The sequence below is a fragment of the Cyanistes caeruleus genome, chromosome 5, assembly GCF_971803275.1.
Source record: "Cyanistes caeruleus chromosome 5, bCyaCae1.hap1.1, whole genome shotgun sequence".
Lineage (NCBI taxonomy): Eukaryota > Metazoa > Chordata > Aves > Passeriformes > Paridae > Cyanistes > Cyanistes caeruleus.
In genome coordinates, this window is record NC_141705.1 from 35608899 (window position 1) to 35627781 (window position 18883).

Consider the following 18883-nt stretch of genomic DNA (forward strand, 5'->3'; position numbering starts at 1 on the left):
CGCCGCCGCGCCCGGTCCCGCCCCGCGCCCTCCGCGGCGGCCGCGCTCTCCGGGGGCGGCCGCAGCCGGCCCCCGCCCAGCCTCCCGCCCGCCCCGCCGCCGGCAGCGGCTCGCCCCGTGCCCGGGATGCGTCCGGCGGCCGAGTGCCGGCTGCTGCCAGGAGCCGGGGGCAGGCGGGCGGGCAGGGTGGCTCCCGCCGCCGCCGCGGCTCGGCGCCGCCGCCGCGGCTGGGATTAGGCTCCCGCTGGGCTGCCATGCGGAGCGGCGGGGCGGGCGCGGCGGGGCCCAGCGGGAGGGCGCGGGGGGCCGCCGGGCGCTGAGGCGGGCGGCGGGCGAGGAGCCGCCGGAGCTCTCCAGGGTGCTGGGGTGCTGCCCTCCCGAGCCCGCCGAGCCGCGCCGCCCGAGCCCCTCCGATGCCTCCGACACCGCCGCTGCCGGGCTCCGCCGCGTCTCCGAGCAGCATGGCACGGATTAGGTACCTCCGCGCCGCTGTCTCGGGGTTTTATCTGTGGGAAGCTGCGGTACTGCTCAGGTGAGTTGCTTTCTTTGGGGAACCAGAGGTGGGGAACATTTCGGGCAGCTGAAATGTCCCGGACGGGGGCGGACAGCCGCCTCGGTCACCGGCTTTCCTCACCACGAACGCCCGGCTACCTTCGGCAGCCAGGCTGTGGGCACAGAAACTGAGCTCCACGCTTCCTGAACGGCTTCATAACATTGCGCTGTCCCGAACCTCATTTTGCATTTTACAAGCAGGAGGTTGTGTACTTCCTTCACTTGCTCGCAGAAGGAGTTTCCCTACAAGATCTGTGAATTTTATCACTGTTTTCAGCAGGAATTGTAACATCCATGGTACTGAAAATTCTCAAGGTGCAAAGTGTCTATACGTAAAAGTTACAGAAAATTATCTGAGTTGGGAATAGACAGACTTCTTTATTACTGTCAGTTCTTTTCGGCAAAAGGAAAATCACGGATTGCATTAGGTCAGAAGTCTTGTGCAGAAACAGAAACACTAGCTGAGTGAAGAGAGAATTTACTCTGCAGAAGTTCTTTTAAGAGGGAATTCATTTGTTTTACTACCGACAGTCTAGCATTTGTGTTATGAAAGATGGCAACATATCCATAAATTATGACCTGAGTATGAATACTGAGGTTCATACGGCTTTCTCTGCCCAGCAGAGAAACTCTTTCTAGGTAAAGTGATGTAAAGCGATGTTATTATATCAATGTAAGCATTCTTTTAACACATAGCTCTGGAAGTGTGGTGATACCAGGCTAAAATGAACTTGAGTCCTCCATGAGAGAAAACTTTAAAAGAAAAATCACACATGTAAAGAAAGATGCTTCAGTGTCATCATATAGTCACTGCTAATGCAGTTAGCCATGCTTGTTATCGACAAACATTCTAGCTCTGTATCGCAATAACAAACTACAGCGTATAACATGGCAGTGCCAGACTATTTTAAGACTCACAGTGTTATTTAACAAAGACAAAAAAAGGGAAACTTAAATTTGAAAAGAGGGTTTGGGATTTATACATGTAAGGGATTTATAACCACGAAGTTAAGTCAGCAGCATGTATTGCCCCACAGTGATGGCACACTTCACAAGTGCTCACAGGTTTATACCAACTCTTTCCTTTTTAAAGTTAATTTAATGACATGCTTTGTATCAACTTAAATAGTTTATAATGTGATTTTATTGTAATTGAGCCAAAAGAAAGAGATTTTAAGAAACTTGGTCACATGGTATGAGAGTGACACTGCAAGGAAAGAGTCAATGCTTGTATACACTTTAAATTTTTCAGTGAGTATTTAATGCTCAGGGTAGGTGACCAAACACTTGTGTAGGTAGGCAATAAAAGCAGTACTACGCTATTATTATTCTATTTCAAGGTACTTATGGAGCTTATTTTTCCTCTGAATATTATTTCATGCCATCCTACTGTTGAATTGTTCATCCTTTATTTTAACAATATAAAAACATTTATTCCAAGAGGGGGAGAAAACTATAAAGTCACTTATGAAAAGCACACAGGTATTTTGCATCACATAAATCTGGACTAATACTGAGTTGTTTCCAAACACATTCAGATATCTTATTTAGCATAAATTCCAACTATTCAGCATCCAGATTACTGTGGTATTTTAATAGCCTTTTGCTCATAAATAGTCACTTTATGATAATGAACATGGTTACTGTGAACAATGGTGGGAGAAAGAGTTCAGAAAGCTGCTCAGCATCCATATTTATCTTTCATATCAATCTTACTGCTGATAACTTTAGATCTATTATTCTAAATAATACATGAGAAACCTGAGTCAGTTCAAAACACATAGGAGTCTTCTCCATGCTTTCAAAATGGAAATAAAAGGTGAAAAAATTTTAAAATATTAAAACCTGTAAAATTCTCAACTCTTCTGGAGCCATTAATTCTATTTCTTTTCCAACTTAAGCCTTGTGAAATTATTTCCATTGGAGCAAAGGGAACAGGGAATAGTAGAATGCTGCTTCCATTCTCTGTTAGACACAGACTCCACCCTTAGCACCTATATAACACTTGATGAGAAGATGGATGTGCTTTGGATTTCTAGGAACAGTCAAACCTTAAGTGGCTTATTTGTTCACACATTTTGGAAGAAATGATGTTATCTTGTCTTACATAAGGCAACTTTGAAACTTTTCTACTCTTCATTAAGGAACTGAAGGCTGTGTGAGAAAACAGAATGAAACTAACAATAGAAGTCCTCATTACTTGTCCAATAGCCCTGAGGCTATTTAAAATTAATGTTTAAATCATATGCTCATGAAGATAAAAAAATTATATCTTTTAGTGTAAATTTAGACTTGCTGCTTTAATGAGCAAAATCTCGAGATGCATGCTTCACAAGAAGAGACTTCACCTGATTATTTTTTTTGCTAATTCATTTTTCATTCCACATCAAATGATCCTTCAAATTGCAATGACTGAAACAAGATACACATTGTTCATTATAGGATCTAGTTATTAATTTGATCTCTGGAACATGCTGTAGAAAAAAAATTAGAAGAGCAATGAAGCTGGGAAAGGGTCTAGGGAGCAAGTCTTGTGAGGAGAGGCTGAGGGAGTGGGGTTGTTTACTCTGGAGAAAAGGAGGCTCAGGAGAGACCTTACTGCTCTCCACAACTCCCTGAGAGGAGGGTGCAGCCAGGTGGGGATCAGCCTGTTCTCCCAGGCAACAAGTAACAGGACAAGGGGAAATGGCCTCAAGCTGTGCCAGGGAAGATTCACATTGGATATCAAGAAGAAATTCTTCATGGAAAGGGTGGTCAAGCATTGGGATGGGCTGCCCAGGGGGGTGGTGGAGTCACCATCCCTGCAGGTGTTCAAGAAATGACTGGACATGGCACTTGGATCTGTAGTCAAGTTGAGAAAGTGGTGTTCAGTCAAAGGTTGTACTTCATGATCTTGAGGTCTTTTCCAGTCTTAATGATTCTGTGGTTATCTGCAGTATTTCATAATATTGTGCTTGTTTGTACTTGCTATGTCACAGATTTATGCACATATTGATAAAGTGTTAATAGATTTTAAACATCAAAAACCATAGTTAAAGCACATAACACTCTGGTTTATGCAATATATTTGAGGATAGGGAGAAAATCTATTCTCAGACCCAAAATAAAAATAATATTTCTTATTAGTATTACTGCCAGTCCAAGCCTGAGTGTGATTCTAAGATGGTCCAAGTACAAAAAACAGGCAAAATCTAAGGAAAATAATGTAATGTAGCTTTAAAATAACTGTCATTTACTACCAAAGAAAGAAAAAAAAATCTGATACATTGTTTGAAGATATAATAATGTCTGAGTATTCTTCTGAGTTTTCAATATAGTAATAGCGTTAACAAAAAATTGTCTGGATTTTTCTGAATTCCAAGAGGTCATGATGAAAGCAAGATCATATTTGTAAAATAAACGTGAAGATCAGCTTTGTGAGTCAAAAACAGTTGCATAACAGCTCAGGAACTTTCACGGACACCAGCACTGATTTGTTAGAACTATGATGTCAGGGGCTCGACAGGAATTTGCTTTTTCCTTGAAGGGTGTAGTGTATCTATTTTATATGTAGACCTGTGTATGGGGAAAGAACAAGATGAAAAGGTAGGTTGCACTGGGGAAGTGAAAAATAGGTTCTCCCTCTGTGGTATTTCTTTATTTATCCATATTAGCAAAGACCAAGAATCATGCTACAATTAGATTATTGCCTCTTTCCTCATTCTTTTCACTACTCCATTGGACTTGCATTAAAGGAAACAGTATCACAAACACAGATAATTGCTCTTAAAAACCAGATTTTTGTGGGAAAAAGCTCCATGCAACCTAACTATGTGGTATATCTGAGTTTAGTGTTAACTGATTTTGAAATTGTTCCTGCATTTCATTGCAAATTGATTTCGGGTGAATAGCTATGAGTAGCAGAAGTCATTATCTATTAAGCCAGTATTAGCTACTTCAAATAATGAAAGAGAAAAAAACACAACACCAAAGAACTATTAAATCATTCATAGCATCACAAACATCTTTGAAAATAAAGATTTTCAGGTGTTCTAATGAAGCTTCAGTAGTTATTAATATGTTAATAATTAGACCTACAATGCTACTCAAGAAATAAAAGTGTCCAAATCAAGATGTGAACAGAAGTGTGTAAAAGAAAATCCACTAATGCAAGATGACAGCACTGAGGCACAATTCCTTTCCTCAGCAGCTCAGACTTAATTTGAAGGATAGTTTCTGTGTAATAAATCAGTTGACAGACTCCAGGTCCAATGAAAAGCACGTAGCACATCTCTGGGAGTAGCAAAGGAAGGGTAGGTGAGGTGGGAGTTGAGACTCACGGCAGGGCAGGAAGGAACAGGATTCTGCCATAAAAGTTTGCAGTCCCACAGCACTTGTACAGCAGAAGAACAGAGTTCAAAAGTCCAAACTGATGGACAAAGGTGTCATGAAGAGAAATGTTCAAGGTCAAGGCCAAAGGGTCAGGTCAGCAGATCAGGCTCACGAGCAAAATGACAAAGGTACAAGATTGGGTGAATGCTTGCACACTAGCTCATGCAGAGACCACAAGAACCTCCTCAGAACTTCTGAGGGTGGGGAAATAAAGGAAAAACACCCACGGTTAAAAGAAACAAAAGCAAGTCATCAGAGAAGAGAGATGAACCCCCACTGGGGGTTCTACAAAACAAATACAAACAGCGCTGTTTCAAAGCTGAGTTACCAGAGCTCACACCAAGCCCAGTCAGTCAAACTCCTGTGATGAAGGGTCCTTCTAAAAGTCTAGGAAGAGAGCATCAGTACCTTTAGTCACTACCATTGTACTTTCCAAAACTCAGACAAATGTGACAAAAGAGGGTTTTGTGACCAAGAATATGTAATTCAAATTCTCTTGTATTTCAGCTTTACCAATTTCTCCTGTATTAAAGCTATACCACTGAAGATACTGAAATCCCTTTGTACCAAATAGGAGTTTCTTCATGAGTACAAATTTGATTAGGGCTTTAGCTATTCATTCTTTATTTCTATAAAATCTTGGTTATTTTTCTAGGTGACTACCATCTTTATAATTTCAGGAAAGGTTTGTATATTTATATATTATCCATATATTTTTGTGTTTATGGTACTATAACCTTTAAGAGAATTAATTAACGGAGAAATTTCAATTAAAACCATGAATCTTTCAATTCTTACAGTGCTAGTGATATTTTCTTACTTTTCAGCTTCTCTAAATTCATTCCTAGCCAATTGATGATAACAACTGAAAGCAAGTAATATTGTGAGATAAGTGCTGTGCTTCTGTATGGTGATAAATATAATATCTCCTCTATGAGATTCGCTTTGTCCACGCTTCCTAGGAATCACAACACTCAGAAAAAATGAGGTTTTTGTACAAGATTAAGGCTTCTTATTTTAACAGATTCAGCATACAGGCTTCAAATGACCTTACTGAGTATTATGTAATAATACCTATAGGGAATTATTCCTGCAAATCAGCTTTTCTCAAGTAATGAATGATGAAGAGCCCTTGTGTGTGGTGTTTCTTCTTGTCCTCTTTACTGCTTTTCCCGCTAAAGTTCATGATGTTTACTGAAAGAATCAGTGAAGGGAGACAGGAAATAGAAGATATCACTTTCACTGATATATAGGTATCATGAATAGGTCAAGTAAAAGGCACCTTTTTGCAGATATCAACTACCAGCAAAAAGGGAACATCTCAGAGAGCAGGAAAATACACAGTAAAAAACTATGTTTAACAAGAATGCAGGACCAAACCAGAAGAATGAGAAGAGCACCAGAAAGCCGAATAGTTTGCACAGTAAAGTCAAGAGAAAAGGGTGGGAATCTTAAAGACTGTATTTTTTTCTAATCAAAAAACAATCTAATATTATTTTTTATGGCTTCTGCAGCATTGTCTTTTCTGGTTGATGCCTTTAGATGGTGTGGCATGGGAAATGTAAGTAGTGACAATAAAAAGGAAGAATGAGAAAAAAAGTGAAAAATAAAAAATAGACTGTATATTTTTATAAAAGTATAAAGGAATGTATTTCATTATTACATTTCCAGTCAGGAATGTCTAGCGAATTGCTCCAATACACATTAGTTTCCTAAAGCACAAGCAAGCCTGAATACAACAGCAAACAGGGTAATAACACCCGATCTTCACTTAACTGGACTTCCACATAATGAACAGAACCACAGACTCAATTAGGTTGGAAAAGACCTCTAAGATGATCAAGTCCAGCCTATCAATAAACATCCCCATGTCAACTACACCACGGCACTAAGTTCCATGTCCAGTCTTTAATTAAACATCTGCAGGAACAGTGACTCCACACTCCAACATTTTTAATATAAATCTATACCATGTTCCACCCTGTTACTTCTCTGGGCTTACCACTGATGTACAAAATGACTGGAGACAGCAGGGAGAGTCAGGGCTATTTCTAGGTAGGAACTTCCCTAAGGAAGATCAGTCCTCTTTGATATTGTTATTACTGAAATTTCTTTCTGGTGACATGAGACATTAGCAAAATGCAGTTTCCAAGGGAAACAGTTTGAAACCACAGAAAAGTTAGAAAGATTTCAAGAACACTCTGGTCTGAAATGATCATGGTCTCTGATGGGCTGTTGAAATAATGGAGCTGCACAAGTAGTGGGGCTGCTGACTAATACAAATCAATGGTTAGAGGAAAAAGCAAGGCAGCAGATTATCCTGAGGCTCTTCCAGTGAAACAGTAGAGTAGAACACAGGAGTACTAAGCTTTCTCAAACTGTTACTTAGGCTGAGTTAATTGTTATTAACCTGCATGGGATTCTTACAGTTAAAACTAATTTAGGAAAAGTATCATAAGCAAAATGAAAACAGCTATGAAATTTAAAAAAGCAAACTCATTTTTTTCCTCTAATAAAATTCAAGCTGTAGTTATAACTACATCACCTCCTGTCTTAATATTTTGCTCTTTTCTGCATTCCCTCTTTGATACAAGATGGATGGAAAGATGTATAAACACGTTTAATCTAAAAAAAGTGTTGGCTTGTGTTACCCATCACACCATTGCTCAAGGCTTCATATACCATGTACAGTTTACATTAAGACTCCACTGTGTCTAGAGTTTATCTCCATTCCTTATAAAATACATTCTGAATATATTCTCACTTTCTGAATTTTGAAAGGTAAAATATGAGCCTAATGTAATCCTAGCATCTCTGAGGATCCACAAGTACCAGAATATGCAATTTCACAGATGACTTTCTACAAAATTGGATGTTAACAATTTTTAACAACACTTAACTTTAATTAATTTTAATTTCTAAAGTAACCACTCAGCAGAAATACCTAGCTAATACAGTTATACCAACATGGTTCTTAAACATTTATTTTCTTTTGTTTCTTTTTAGAAGTATTATGACTTTGTCTTAGTGGGGGACTGCAGAGCTTGGGGACTACTTTGTGAAAAGTTGGTTTGAACAGAACATTGGTTTGAACAGAAATGTTCTGGCATACAGTGGAACTCAATTTCTAAAAGGATCCTGAGTTTTTGTCCTGTTAAGTCTTGTATTTTCATAAAGGGTTCAAAACTGCACTGTCCTTTATTAGATTCAGTAACACACAGGAGAGTCCATTCTCTGGGCTGTGTAGGCTAAGACAACACCATCCTCAGGGACCAAGTAAATTTCCAGGTTTGTGAGCAATATACCTGCTGACTAAGAGTGCCCTAATAGATAAAATAAATGTCACAAAGTGGTAAATTGCTGGCAAAAATAAACACCTTGAAATCAATCATGACTAAAGCACTGACTTCGCACAGCAGAGTTGTGTCTATCTCTGGTGTTATAGGGTAAATGTCAATTCTGTGCCTAAGCACATATATAGAACTTCTGTAAAGGGATGTGCATCTGTGGGATGTTTTCCCTGATGCTACTGGGTCAGATCCATTATTGACTCAGCAGTATTAGAACTAAATTCAAAGTGGGCTGATTTCAGCATCATATCTGGATTCTATCCCCTAAAAGACTTTTTTTTGGAATCCATAGTGGTTTTTTCATTGCTTCATTCTGCTAGAAAGAATTATTTCTGAATAGTTTCTTTAATCTTTTTTTTATCTTTTTTATCTTTTTTTTATATTTTTTTTAAGGAGCAGATTTATCAGAGTTTGCTTGAACTCTTAATTTGCAGGACTTGAACTAGTATAAAATATCTTGTAGTTTCCCTCAGTTCTTGTGCACTAAAAATTGATAGTCAATTGTTTTGAACAAAATATTGCAAGTTTTTATGACACAAAATGAATATCAAATGTCCCCACTTGAGACAGTAATCTATGATTACAAACTGTACAATACAACAGGGAACTGAAATTAAAAATACTATTTGGAACACTCCATATTTGTGTTAACATTTTACCTTTTGTCTTCAAAACTTATCCCCACATTCAACACTCTGCAAATGAGCCCTCAGAATACCTCTATCTCCTTACTATTTCTGTTGTTTCTCTACACATATCTTTGGATCCAAGAGCACTCAAATTTTCATCTGTAATTAAGATATTAACTTAGTGCCATGGTCTAGTTGACACGGGGATGTTCATTCATTCAGGTTGGACTTAATGATCTTAGAGATTCTAATTGTGTTCAGATTCCCAAAATAATGGTTAACAGAATGCTCTTTTCCTTCCACTTCAACAGGGATAACTCCTTCAGGAGAAAACAGATCTTGCAGATAATAAAGCCTTTAACACAGTTTGGGAAGGGGACAGTGTCCTCAGTGCTTTCATGGTGATCCAGGGAAGGAGAGAGGGTGCTCCACCTGGACACCTCACTCATCTGGTGGAGGATTTGTGAGGGCAGTGGGGGATCAGCCCAGCTCATGACCCTTCCTTCCCTCAGCTTATCTGGGGCTCTTTACACAAAGTTCATAATACTGGGATGATAATTTCAGGGGATGGTGCCATAATAAAGACTAGAAAAAGACTAAATATGTATCTGACGGGAAGTTTAAACACCACTTGCTGCGTGTGAAGGAGAATGCTTGTGGTGGACCAAGAAAATTTTGGAGGAAGCACAAAAGGCTAGCAGTACTGGTTTTTTAACCTTCACATTATTTTCTCTGACTTATTCCGTAAGGAATATGCTTCAGTGCATGCATTAGGAATACTGGGTTCTGTCATTATGTGGCATGAATTCTGTCACTCTCAGCATCACCCTGAAGCTCAACTCTGTTCTTGTTAAAGAAAGTCTTATACTGATTTATTACAGGGTTGATCCTGGATAGAATTAATAAAAAGGAAAAAATTACTTAAGCCACATATCATGTAAATTAACACAGCTGATTGAACATCACCATTCCTGCCTCACAAAAAAATTCCAAAGCTCTGAAAATATTTTCTCACTTTTCAGTGCATAAAAAGAAGTTTAAGTTGCAGAAAGCAGGAAAAATCTCTGCTAATTCTGTGGGGAAGATGTTCAGAGTCTTTGAAAATTAGAACATGAGACTCCAACTTCAATTTCCATAGACATTGGAAAACTGATTCTTACTGACAAAATAGAAAGGACACTGGACAATATTCCACCCAAGCCTGCCAGCATTTCATGAAACTACATTGAAACATACATGTTTCCTTAAAACTCCATTTCACAAAAACAGTATTTTTTCAACTAGAAATATTTTATCTTAAGTTAAAACTCCAAATTATTAGTAATAATACAGATCTACACTATAATTAGCTGGCTAATCAAAATAAACAATTTCATGAGAATCATTTTGGGAAAAAAAATACTTTTTATAGTGACTTTTCAGGCTATATTCAGCTTTTCTCTTTCAGAACTTTTATCAAACTTGTTTTAGAGAAAAATTCAAATCCTCTGAACAGCCATCTCACATACTCACTCAAGATACAGGACTGATACAAGCAGAGCTTCCCTAAGGCAAACAGAATAGTGTTTCATTGAATTATGGTTCAGTCTTCACAAATCTGGAGCTTAATTCAAAATCAGTTTTTTATCTAGTTTTTATAAACCTCAATAATTTTATTCCAATGCAAGATTTTATGAGATTTTTATGCTTAGTAAAAATTAAGAAGAAACACATCAAAGAGGCCATTTTCAGTTTTGATTATGGTTTACAATTCATAAAAGTGGATTTTTAAAACAAAACAAGATAAGGAACAGAACACATATGACATTCTAATTGGCCATTAATTATGATTACAAGAAAGACGTCTCTTCCACAAATGTACACTTCATTGGACACTATTTCTGTTTATACTGTTGAGACTACAGCAGCCTAATAAATGCAAAGCTGATGGGGTACTCCCATAAATAAGTCCATTAGAGCTAAGAAACTCATTTTTATGCATCTCTACAATTTAAAGGACATTTTGAGATGTATTCTAAATACAGAATCAACAAAACAGCTATAATCTGTAGACTTCTGTTTGCAGAATTCATAGCTTCTTCCTAGATCTAGGAAGAATTGCCTTGAGAAACAACAGTTTACAGTCAAAAGTCTCATTTGCATTAATTTGCCTTTCAGACTTGTGCTGCCTCATTGTCATCAGCTGCATTACCATTCATTATGGTGGTGAAAGACACCAGCCAGTTCCTGCACAAGTTCAGTTGGTTAGGGGAACCATGACAATAAATGTAATTATTCAACCCTATCAGCTTTTATAGAAGAATATCTGGTGTAATAACATAGAGTATTCAAGAAATTATTTTACTTGGTCACTTTGCAGTCTATCCATTATGCCAAATTTTTTTCTGCATTATTTAGTGAATACACAAACTTTATAGTGAGAGAAGAATGCAAGTTCCAACTACTATAAATGTTTTACAGATTCTGTAATATTTTTTAAAAATATTCCATTTCTTTTAGCCAAGTACAACCTATCAAAAGATCCCAATCCAAAACAAAACAAAGTTAATTGAATTTTAAGAAGATCTAACTTTTTAATTAAAAATTAATGTTGTCAAAACCTAAACCCATTCACTAAGTCCTTGGAAGAGTGAGAGATTTGTCTGAATTTGAATACTTGAAATATTCTCTGTTCCACTTTGAGTTAACCTTTTCCTCCCCCAAAAGTTGGCTGAATAAATTAAAAAATGTCAATAAGCTAAGATATAAGTTTAGGTAATTTATAAAAACAATCTATACAACAGGTTAAAAGACTAGTGGGGGATACTGGGAAAACAATGAAAAATATTCAGAACAGAGTCCTAATTTATAAAATGTATTAATTCATGTGTTGCATGGCTGAAACTGGCAACAATAAACTTGTCTTCTACAACAAAGCAAAATTACAGTGGCAACTTGTAGTTTGTTTAATCCATATCCTAATGAAGATAGAAAACCTTGCCCATAGGACTATGCATGATTGCTGAAAATTTGGTTTTCTTCTTTTACCCTAAGCAATTTGCTTTTCCTAAGGAAGGTGTAAAACATTGTGCTCATATATATGTACCAAGTCACTAACAAAAAAAATATATAAATTTAACATTATTCAGGCTATACTATACTAGAATGGTGACCATGACAGAGTGAGTTAATCAGATTTCAAATTGCAGTATTCTCTGGTTTTTTGCTCTGTTAGGAAGAGCTGACACATTCCACAGCAATCCAAAGTTTTTCAAAACTATAGTCCATAATTTATGTACTTTATGTTAACATGTGTCAAACGTGTGTTTACTTTAACAAGCTATTCTACCTCCATGACAAACATGACTAAATAAGACTGTAGAGCTGGAGGAATTCTCAACTGTATTAATAAATTAGAAAAAAATATGGCACCATAAAGGTATCAGGAACATTAAAATATGCTTGTAACCATTGCCTGAGCTACAGCAGCACTAAAATTTAATGTTAATTCTGTAGCTGAAACAGAAAAATTTTTCAAATCTGAAAGAAAATATTTTTCTAATAGTTGCATTGAAATGCAATCCCCTATATATTTAATGTAGCTATCATTTATAACCACTAAAATAATAAAGACTAGATAGTGAACTTAAAATGGAAAGGGGGCCATTTTATTGCACATAAGTATAGCTACTTTGGCTGAAAATGTGTCCTGATGCGACTCTGCATTATCTCTGCAGCATTATATTGAAAAATTAGTCTGACCATTTGCACTTAGTCAAAATAAGAGGCTAGGAGGGAAACTAGAAAAATCTTAAACTGTGAAAAACGGTTGAAAATCTAAATTTTACACAAAGTATTTAAAATTTTCTTGAGGGCTTTTCTTAGAAAATACCTTTTTAGTCTTGGTGATACAATGGTTCTACTCCTCTTAGTTGATATGAGACTCTGGCAAACATGAGGTAAGAATTCTGTCTTTGTTCTGATAAAATAATTACTATCTGAAACATTGCAGTATATGAAAATCTGCATTTTCATTGCACCAGGAACTGTCAGTTTTATGACCTACAACAAGTAAAAGAGATTGCATCTTTAATTAGCAAGAAACACATTATTGTCAGTTTTAGCAGAAATAAAATGAGAAGCTCTTGCAATCTCAGGCTTTGTTAACACATTGCAAACTTAATTCTTTCTCTGTCTTTTACTATCTTTGGCTTTATTACATGCCACCCTCTTCCACTACTCTTTCACCATTGGAAACTTTTTTTTGTCTCTGAGAATGAAATTAATTTATTCACCAATAAATCATTATTCAAATAGAGTTATTTTCATAATGGAATACAAAGGAGTGGGAAGGAAATTATTTCCTTGTATAACCTTGAACGGTAGAAGGTGACATTTTCTAATTGAGGCATCTAAACTAGGAGTTCAGTTACCCTGAGTTCACTGTACAAATAATGTAAAGAGGTTGTTTTTCAAGGATAATTCAGAGAAGGAGATGAATTTGGTGTTTTGTTTTGTTTCTCAGAAGAAAGTATCTCTGTATGAGCTAGAATCAAACAGCAGTGACAGATAATTTCTGTCTGTTCTGGATCCATGCAGCTGTGACCCCCTGACACAGCTCCTTCCTTTCCAGAATGGCCCTGGATTTTCATAAATCAATTTTGTGATGAATGGCCTCCAATCGGAAAAGTCTGTTTATCTTTTATTTTCCATGAAGCATATTAATTTTCAGTGAAGAGATTGGTTTTAAATTTTATCGAAATTTTAAAAATTGCTTAAAAAAATATTTATCCTGTATTTTGAACTCCCATTCCACAATATTTGCTAATCTTCAAGGTTTCCAAATTTAAAATTCTTTATCACAGTGAGACACAGAGACTTTTATTTCTCTTCTGACAAAGCTATCTCAGTTAGCCAGTTTAAACACACCTCAAAAGATTATGTGCCATACCACTTAACTGAACAAATTCACTTCAATGAGAAACTTCAAAAATTTAGAAAAACTTTAGCCTTATCCCCAAAAATCAAACAAATTAGTGTTGTTTATGCTTTACGTTAATGTACTACATTTTTCAGTGTAAAATTGAAGGCAGATTTGTCTTTCTAAAAAGAGCAGGATTTATTTTTGTAAAAACAAGGAAAACACTAATTTGGGTGGGCTTGGGGCCTTCAGCAATCATTCTTGTTATATTCCTTGCTTTTTATTTTAAGCTGTCACATGCTGGAACATTCTACTTTCCAAAAGATATTTTTGTTCAGGTTTATGTACATCTTGACTAATGTGTGCAAATTCTGCTTACTATAAACTCTGATCTTGTTAGTCCTTTACCCAGTTAATTAGTAGATCAGATAGAGACATTACCATTACAAAAAAAAAAAAGCCATCCTATGCTTCTGACCTCATCAAATTAAAAGCCTGCTTTCCCTATTAATTCTAACAAATGTATTTGATGAAGGTCTATAGCTCTCAGAAGAGGCTTTGAATGCTTTCTTCACAGCACAAAAGCTTATTGCTAAATTTTTCAAAATACAAGACACCATCAGATGATCCAAAACCACCAATTAGAGGATCATTTCCTTCCTAGCAGACCCCTTTAATTACATGGTTACACTGAATAATTTTTGATTTCAAAGCTGGTGGATTCTATCACCATTGCTTACAGCTGTGGAATCAAGGAGACTAGTCATGAGGCTAATTCACCTAACCACTGCTGGTGAACCAGTGAATAAGTACCACTAGACTAATTTACTGAAGTCCTTTTGTGTATTAATGTATGTGAGATGCAATTAAATGCATATTGGCTGCAGTTTTTGCTTTCCTTCTAAGGAAATAAGGGTGTAATTAATTTCTTTGAACTTCTCTGGGAAGCATTTTAATATGAAGTGCGTTAAAAACATTCAAACATCAGCTGGAGAGAATGAACCACAAACACAACATCCAATTGCTCCAGGGGTTTGGCCACACTTGCTGTCTGAGAGAATAAGTTAAATAATGAAATGAAAGACTTACTGGACCATCAACACAGTAGCAGCACTGTAGTACACATTGTAAGATGAAATGCAAACCTTTTACCTCTCTGAATGACTAAAATGGATTGTGTTTGAGACAAAATTAGTAATTTATGATCAGATGGAAAGGATCCCCAAGACAAATGTGACAGTAACTTGGTGTTAATGTAAGATTTTCAAGAAAAAAATGCATCAGTAGTTTACCTATGGAAGGGAGAAAAACCATAAAATTCAAAGAAAATTTTTGTATCAATTGTGTTTAAAAGTAAGTCTGTGAGACTCTGGAAACTACTCTCAGGCTAATTTGGATAAATGACCAGATTTTCCTAAATTGGACTTGGAAACATCTCTCTAGGAAGTTTCCAGTGGAAGGTACAGTTACAGCACACCACACTCTTCCTTTATCTCTGTCAACTCCCTGTAGAAGCAACAAAACGAGAATACTCAGCAAATGGTGTAAGATGTAATTTCTTCCTTCCCTTATGTCTATACTGTTCTTATTAAGCCCTTCTTAATCTTTTTTATAGAAATGCTGATGGTAGTCCATTACTTACTTTCTTCAATATTTTCAAACAAGTGTATATATTTTAAGGCTGAAACCACACACTGAAAACAATTTTTAATAACCCACCTTGAAGATGAATGTTTAAATGAGGGAAATCAGTAAAAAACGCACTTTCTGCAGTACAACAAAGATAAGTCTCAAAGGTAGTAGGCCTGAAATTACATGTGAAAATATACCTTTTAAAATAAAGCTTGTATAAAGCACTTTCATAAGTTTCTTTCCCTTGTTTGTGTTTTGGTAAAAATATGCAGAAGGTTAGGATAGATAGAGACAACTTACAGGTAGAACAAAGTAGTTCTTCAGAAAAAAAAAAAATATATGAGAGAGCAATCTGATTTTTGCAGCCTTAAATGTTTTAGAGAAGGAAACATTTGTGGGGATTGTAAATGCCCTTTGAAGAGTTTTTCCCAATAATTTTCTTTCGGATGAAGGGAAGAGAAAGGTGTCCTCTCAAAAACAAGCCTACTTTAAATAGACATTTCAGGATCACAGATTCGTGACCCATGCTTTATCTTGGTAACTAAATTGCCAGCTGATAGATGAGATCTCCCATTTAAATTCTGTAGATTTTGGTGCTCTGGCTGTAAGCTGTGTTAACTATATTTTTTTTCAGATTTCTGTAACAGCAGCAATTATTTTAAAAACATAAAAGAAATAACTGAATCCCATCACCTGCAGTCACACTCATACATGTGACAGTATCCTAAGGCCTCGCTCCATCTTGAAACACACAGGGCTATCTATCTCAGCTCAAAGTGTTCAACTATTCCATAACTGAAACGTTTCAGTGATTGAAAGTCTTTTAATTTTGATCTAAATTTATTCCTGGCTACTTCATATCCATTTGCTTTCATGACAACGTTACAGTTTGGTTTACAACTCTTTATTCTTTGCAGGTGCATGTCATAGAACATTCACCTCTCTTTTTCCTAGTTGTAGTCAACCTCTGATTTTTTTAAGCTGCTTCTAGTTTATGGGCAGCTATAGTGCACTTTCCATTCTGGAGCTTGAGCTCCTACTGTGCAAGGAGCTGATGCTCATACAATTGCTTAGTAAGTCAAATACCCAGCTGTGAAAGGAACTGAGCAAGATGAGCCAACATTACAGCTATAACTTGCAAACCTCATTACAACAACTGCAAGCCTGCAACCCAGCCCCTGTGCAGAGGGACCCTGTGAAGACATAATTTCACACTTGGAACTATGCCCATTGCTTCCCTCCCTTAAGCTCCTCAAATCAACCAAGTGCCTTTTCACAGGCTGAAGATTTCCTCATGAGATTTGTAATGTTTAATCTGAACTTAGCCTGCTCTTCTATGTATCAGAACTCATTCTTTTTCACCAAGCTAGCCATATATGAAGAACAATACCTATGTTTTGTTAAATTGTTTCTTCCATTAAGCTGTATTGTCTTGGTTGGTACAGTGTGATCTCCTGTTAAGTTACTATTAAACTGTGTGTCCAAATTTCCATTTGAATTTGTCTGTCTCTCATTGGTTTTTCTTCTGCCTTTCTTCTTTAGATTAATGTCCAGCATTTTCTGCTGCCTTGAGATAGTTATACACTTCAATCAATCTATTTTTTTTACTCTTCTTTTTTGATAAACTAAGCAGATTAAGCTCTAAAAGTCTCTTACTTGAAGCAAATTTCCCTAACTCTCAGGTCATGGTTTAGTGGCATTGCTCAGTACCTTTCCAAGTGCTTTAATGTCCTTTCAAAACTCGGACATGGAATTTGATGCAACATCCCAGAACTGGTCTCATTAATATCGTATAAAATAATAAGTGACCTTCATGCTTCTACTCACTCTTTCAATCTTTCCACACCACTGGATAACACAGTAGTGCAGTGAGAACTTTACCACAACTGTGCTGAGTTGTTTGAGGAATTCTGAATCCTTCTTCACTGCTTTCTCCAGCTCTGCCCACGTCCACAGTTCATATATTTCTTAATATCCTTCCTCTGATCGTTTTAAACTCTTCTACTTAAATGGGCTGACTTTAGGAAAGAGTTTGTTTTCTTCACATCATCAGAATTTGTCTCCGTCAATTCATTTTGCATTTCTTAGTTTTAAACCATCAATTGCTTTGCATTTTCTTTACAGATTATAGATGACATTGGTGAACACCATTCTTCCTTTTATTTAGCTTTCTTTCTGAAATTTAGGATGTGGTAGCTGATCAAGAGAAGCTGCATCTTGTCTGTGTCAGGTTGCTTCTTACTCTCTAACATTTATATTCCACTTGAAATATCTTCAGCTTGACCTAACAGTTTCTGATTCAAATATGACCTTTTGTAGTCAAAGCACCTGTGATTTAGGATAGTTTCCTATCTCAGTGATTGATATTCCAACTTGGCAGGCTTCAAGGAATTGATGCAAAGCTCATCTCTCCTCAGATTTAGGTGAAAAATAAAGTTAATGGACAGAATAGACCAGAGACAGGAGTAATTATAGTCCTTGTCATTCTAATTTTCTGGTCTTGTCTGGTTTTGTGTGACAGCTTATTTCAAACAAAAACTTTTACCCTAAGTTTTGATGGTGTGAATTTGTCTAGTCACAAATCAGTTTTTAATGATTCTTTTGATATTTTCAAATTTTTTCTTGATTTTTTCCACAACTTCAGTTATCAAATTTCTTTTCAATTGTTTTTGAAGGCTTAGTTTACATTTTAAAGATGTTTGGGATACATCCAGGAAATTGAAGTCAAGTATTGTTCTATCTGAAACTGGAAAATGGTATAAATCCTTACAACTGTTGGTAATATTTGCCAATAATTCCTGTTCCTGTTCTCACAGGAACAACTCAAAATCACTACCAGGGAAAACATCTTGGTAAATTTTCCTCATAAAATATGAACAGAAGACTGTGAGGTTATAATCTCCCTCCAATAAAAGACTTCAGCAAAGTGAAGCTTCTGCCTCTGAAAAAAGTGTACAGCTTTCTTTCTCACCAACTTAAAGTCACATAATGACTTTATACTAAACACAAGGCTGTTGCACCTTGCTGATATTAAAATTCTTGCTGATATTAAATTCCTATAATTCTGCCAGTTAGAAAATACATGTACAAATTCTTTAAAGAACTGTGACAGGTCAGAATGAATTCCCTCTGGAGGCACGCAAAGCCATTCCTTATGCAATAGTTGCGTATCAAGGACAAAGCTATGTGCATTATTAACACTAAAAGAAGCTCAATTCTTAGTTCATGGAAGGAGTTTACCCTCCTTTAACCCCTTAGCCAGAGGCCTAGCTTTCAGAGGCAGTGTGCAATAAAAATGAAGAGCCCTTACCACGAAGAGCAAATTTTTATATTAATCTGGAAACAGAGAATCCCTTTTTAAAATCCACTGCTTTACTCGGGTTTTGCTACATTACCAAGTATAGCTCCTTTATAAGTAGATGAATATTCCACAAGTCAGCTTGGATTGA

General features: G+C 36.7%; 1 protein-coding gene across 3 annotated transcripts in view; it reads left to right on the top strand.

The window, feature by feature from the left end:
- The first annotated feature begins 363 nt into the window (after positions 1-363).
- GLRA3 (glycine receptor alpha 3) overlaps positions 364-18883 on the top strand; it is an 85961-nt gene continuing 67441 nt past the window's right edge. For 2 of the 3 annotated variants that reach the window (XM_023924989.2, XM_023924990.2), the window contains exon 1: positions 364-532. In XM_023924989.2, coding sequence (XP_023780757.1) covers positions 414-532 — 119 coding nt within the window. In that variant the 5' untranslated portion in view covers positions 364-413. The remainder of the gene's footprint in view (positions 533-18883) is intronic. The other variant, XM_023924991.2, reaches the window with a different exon arrangement.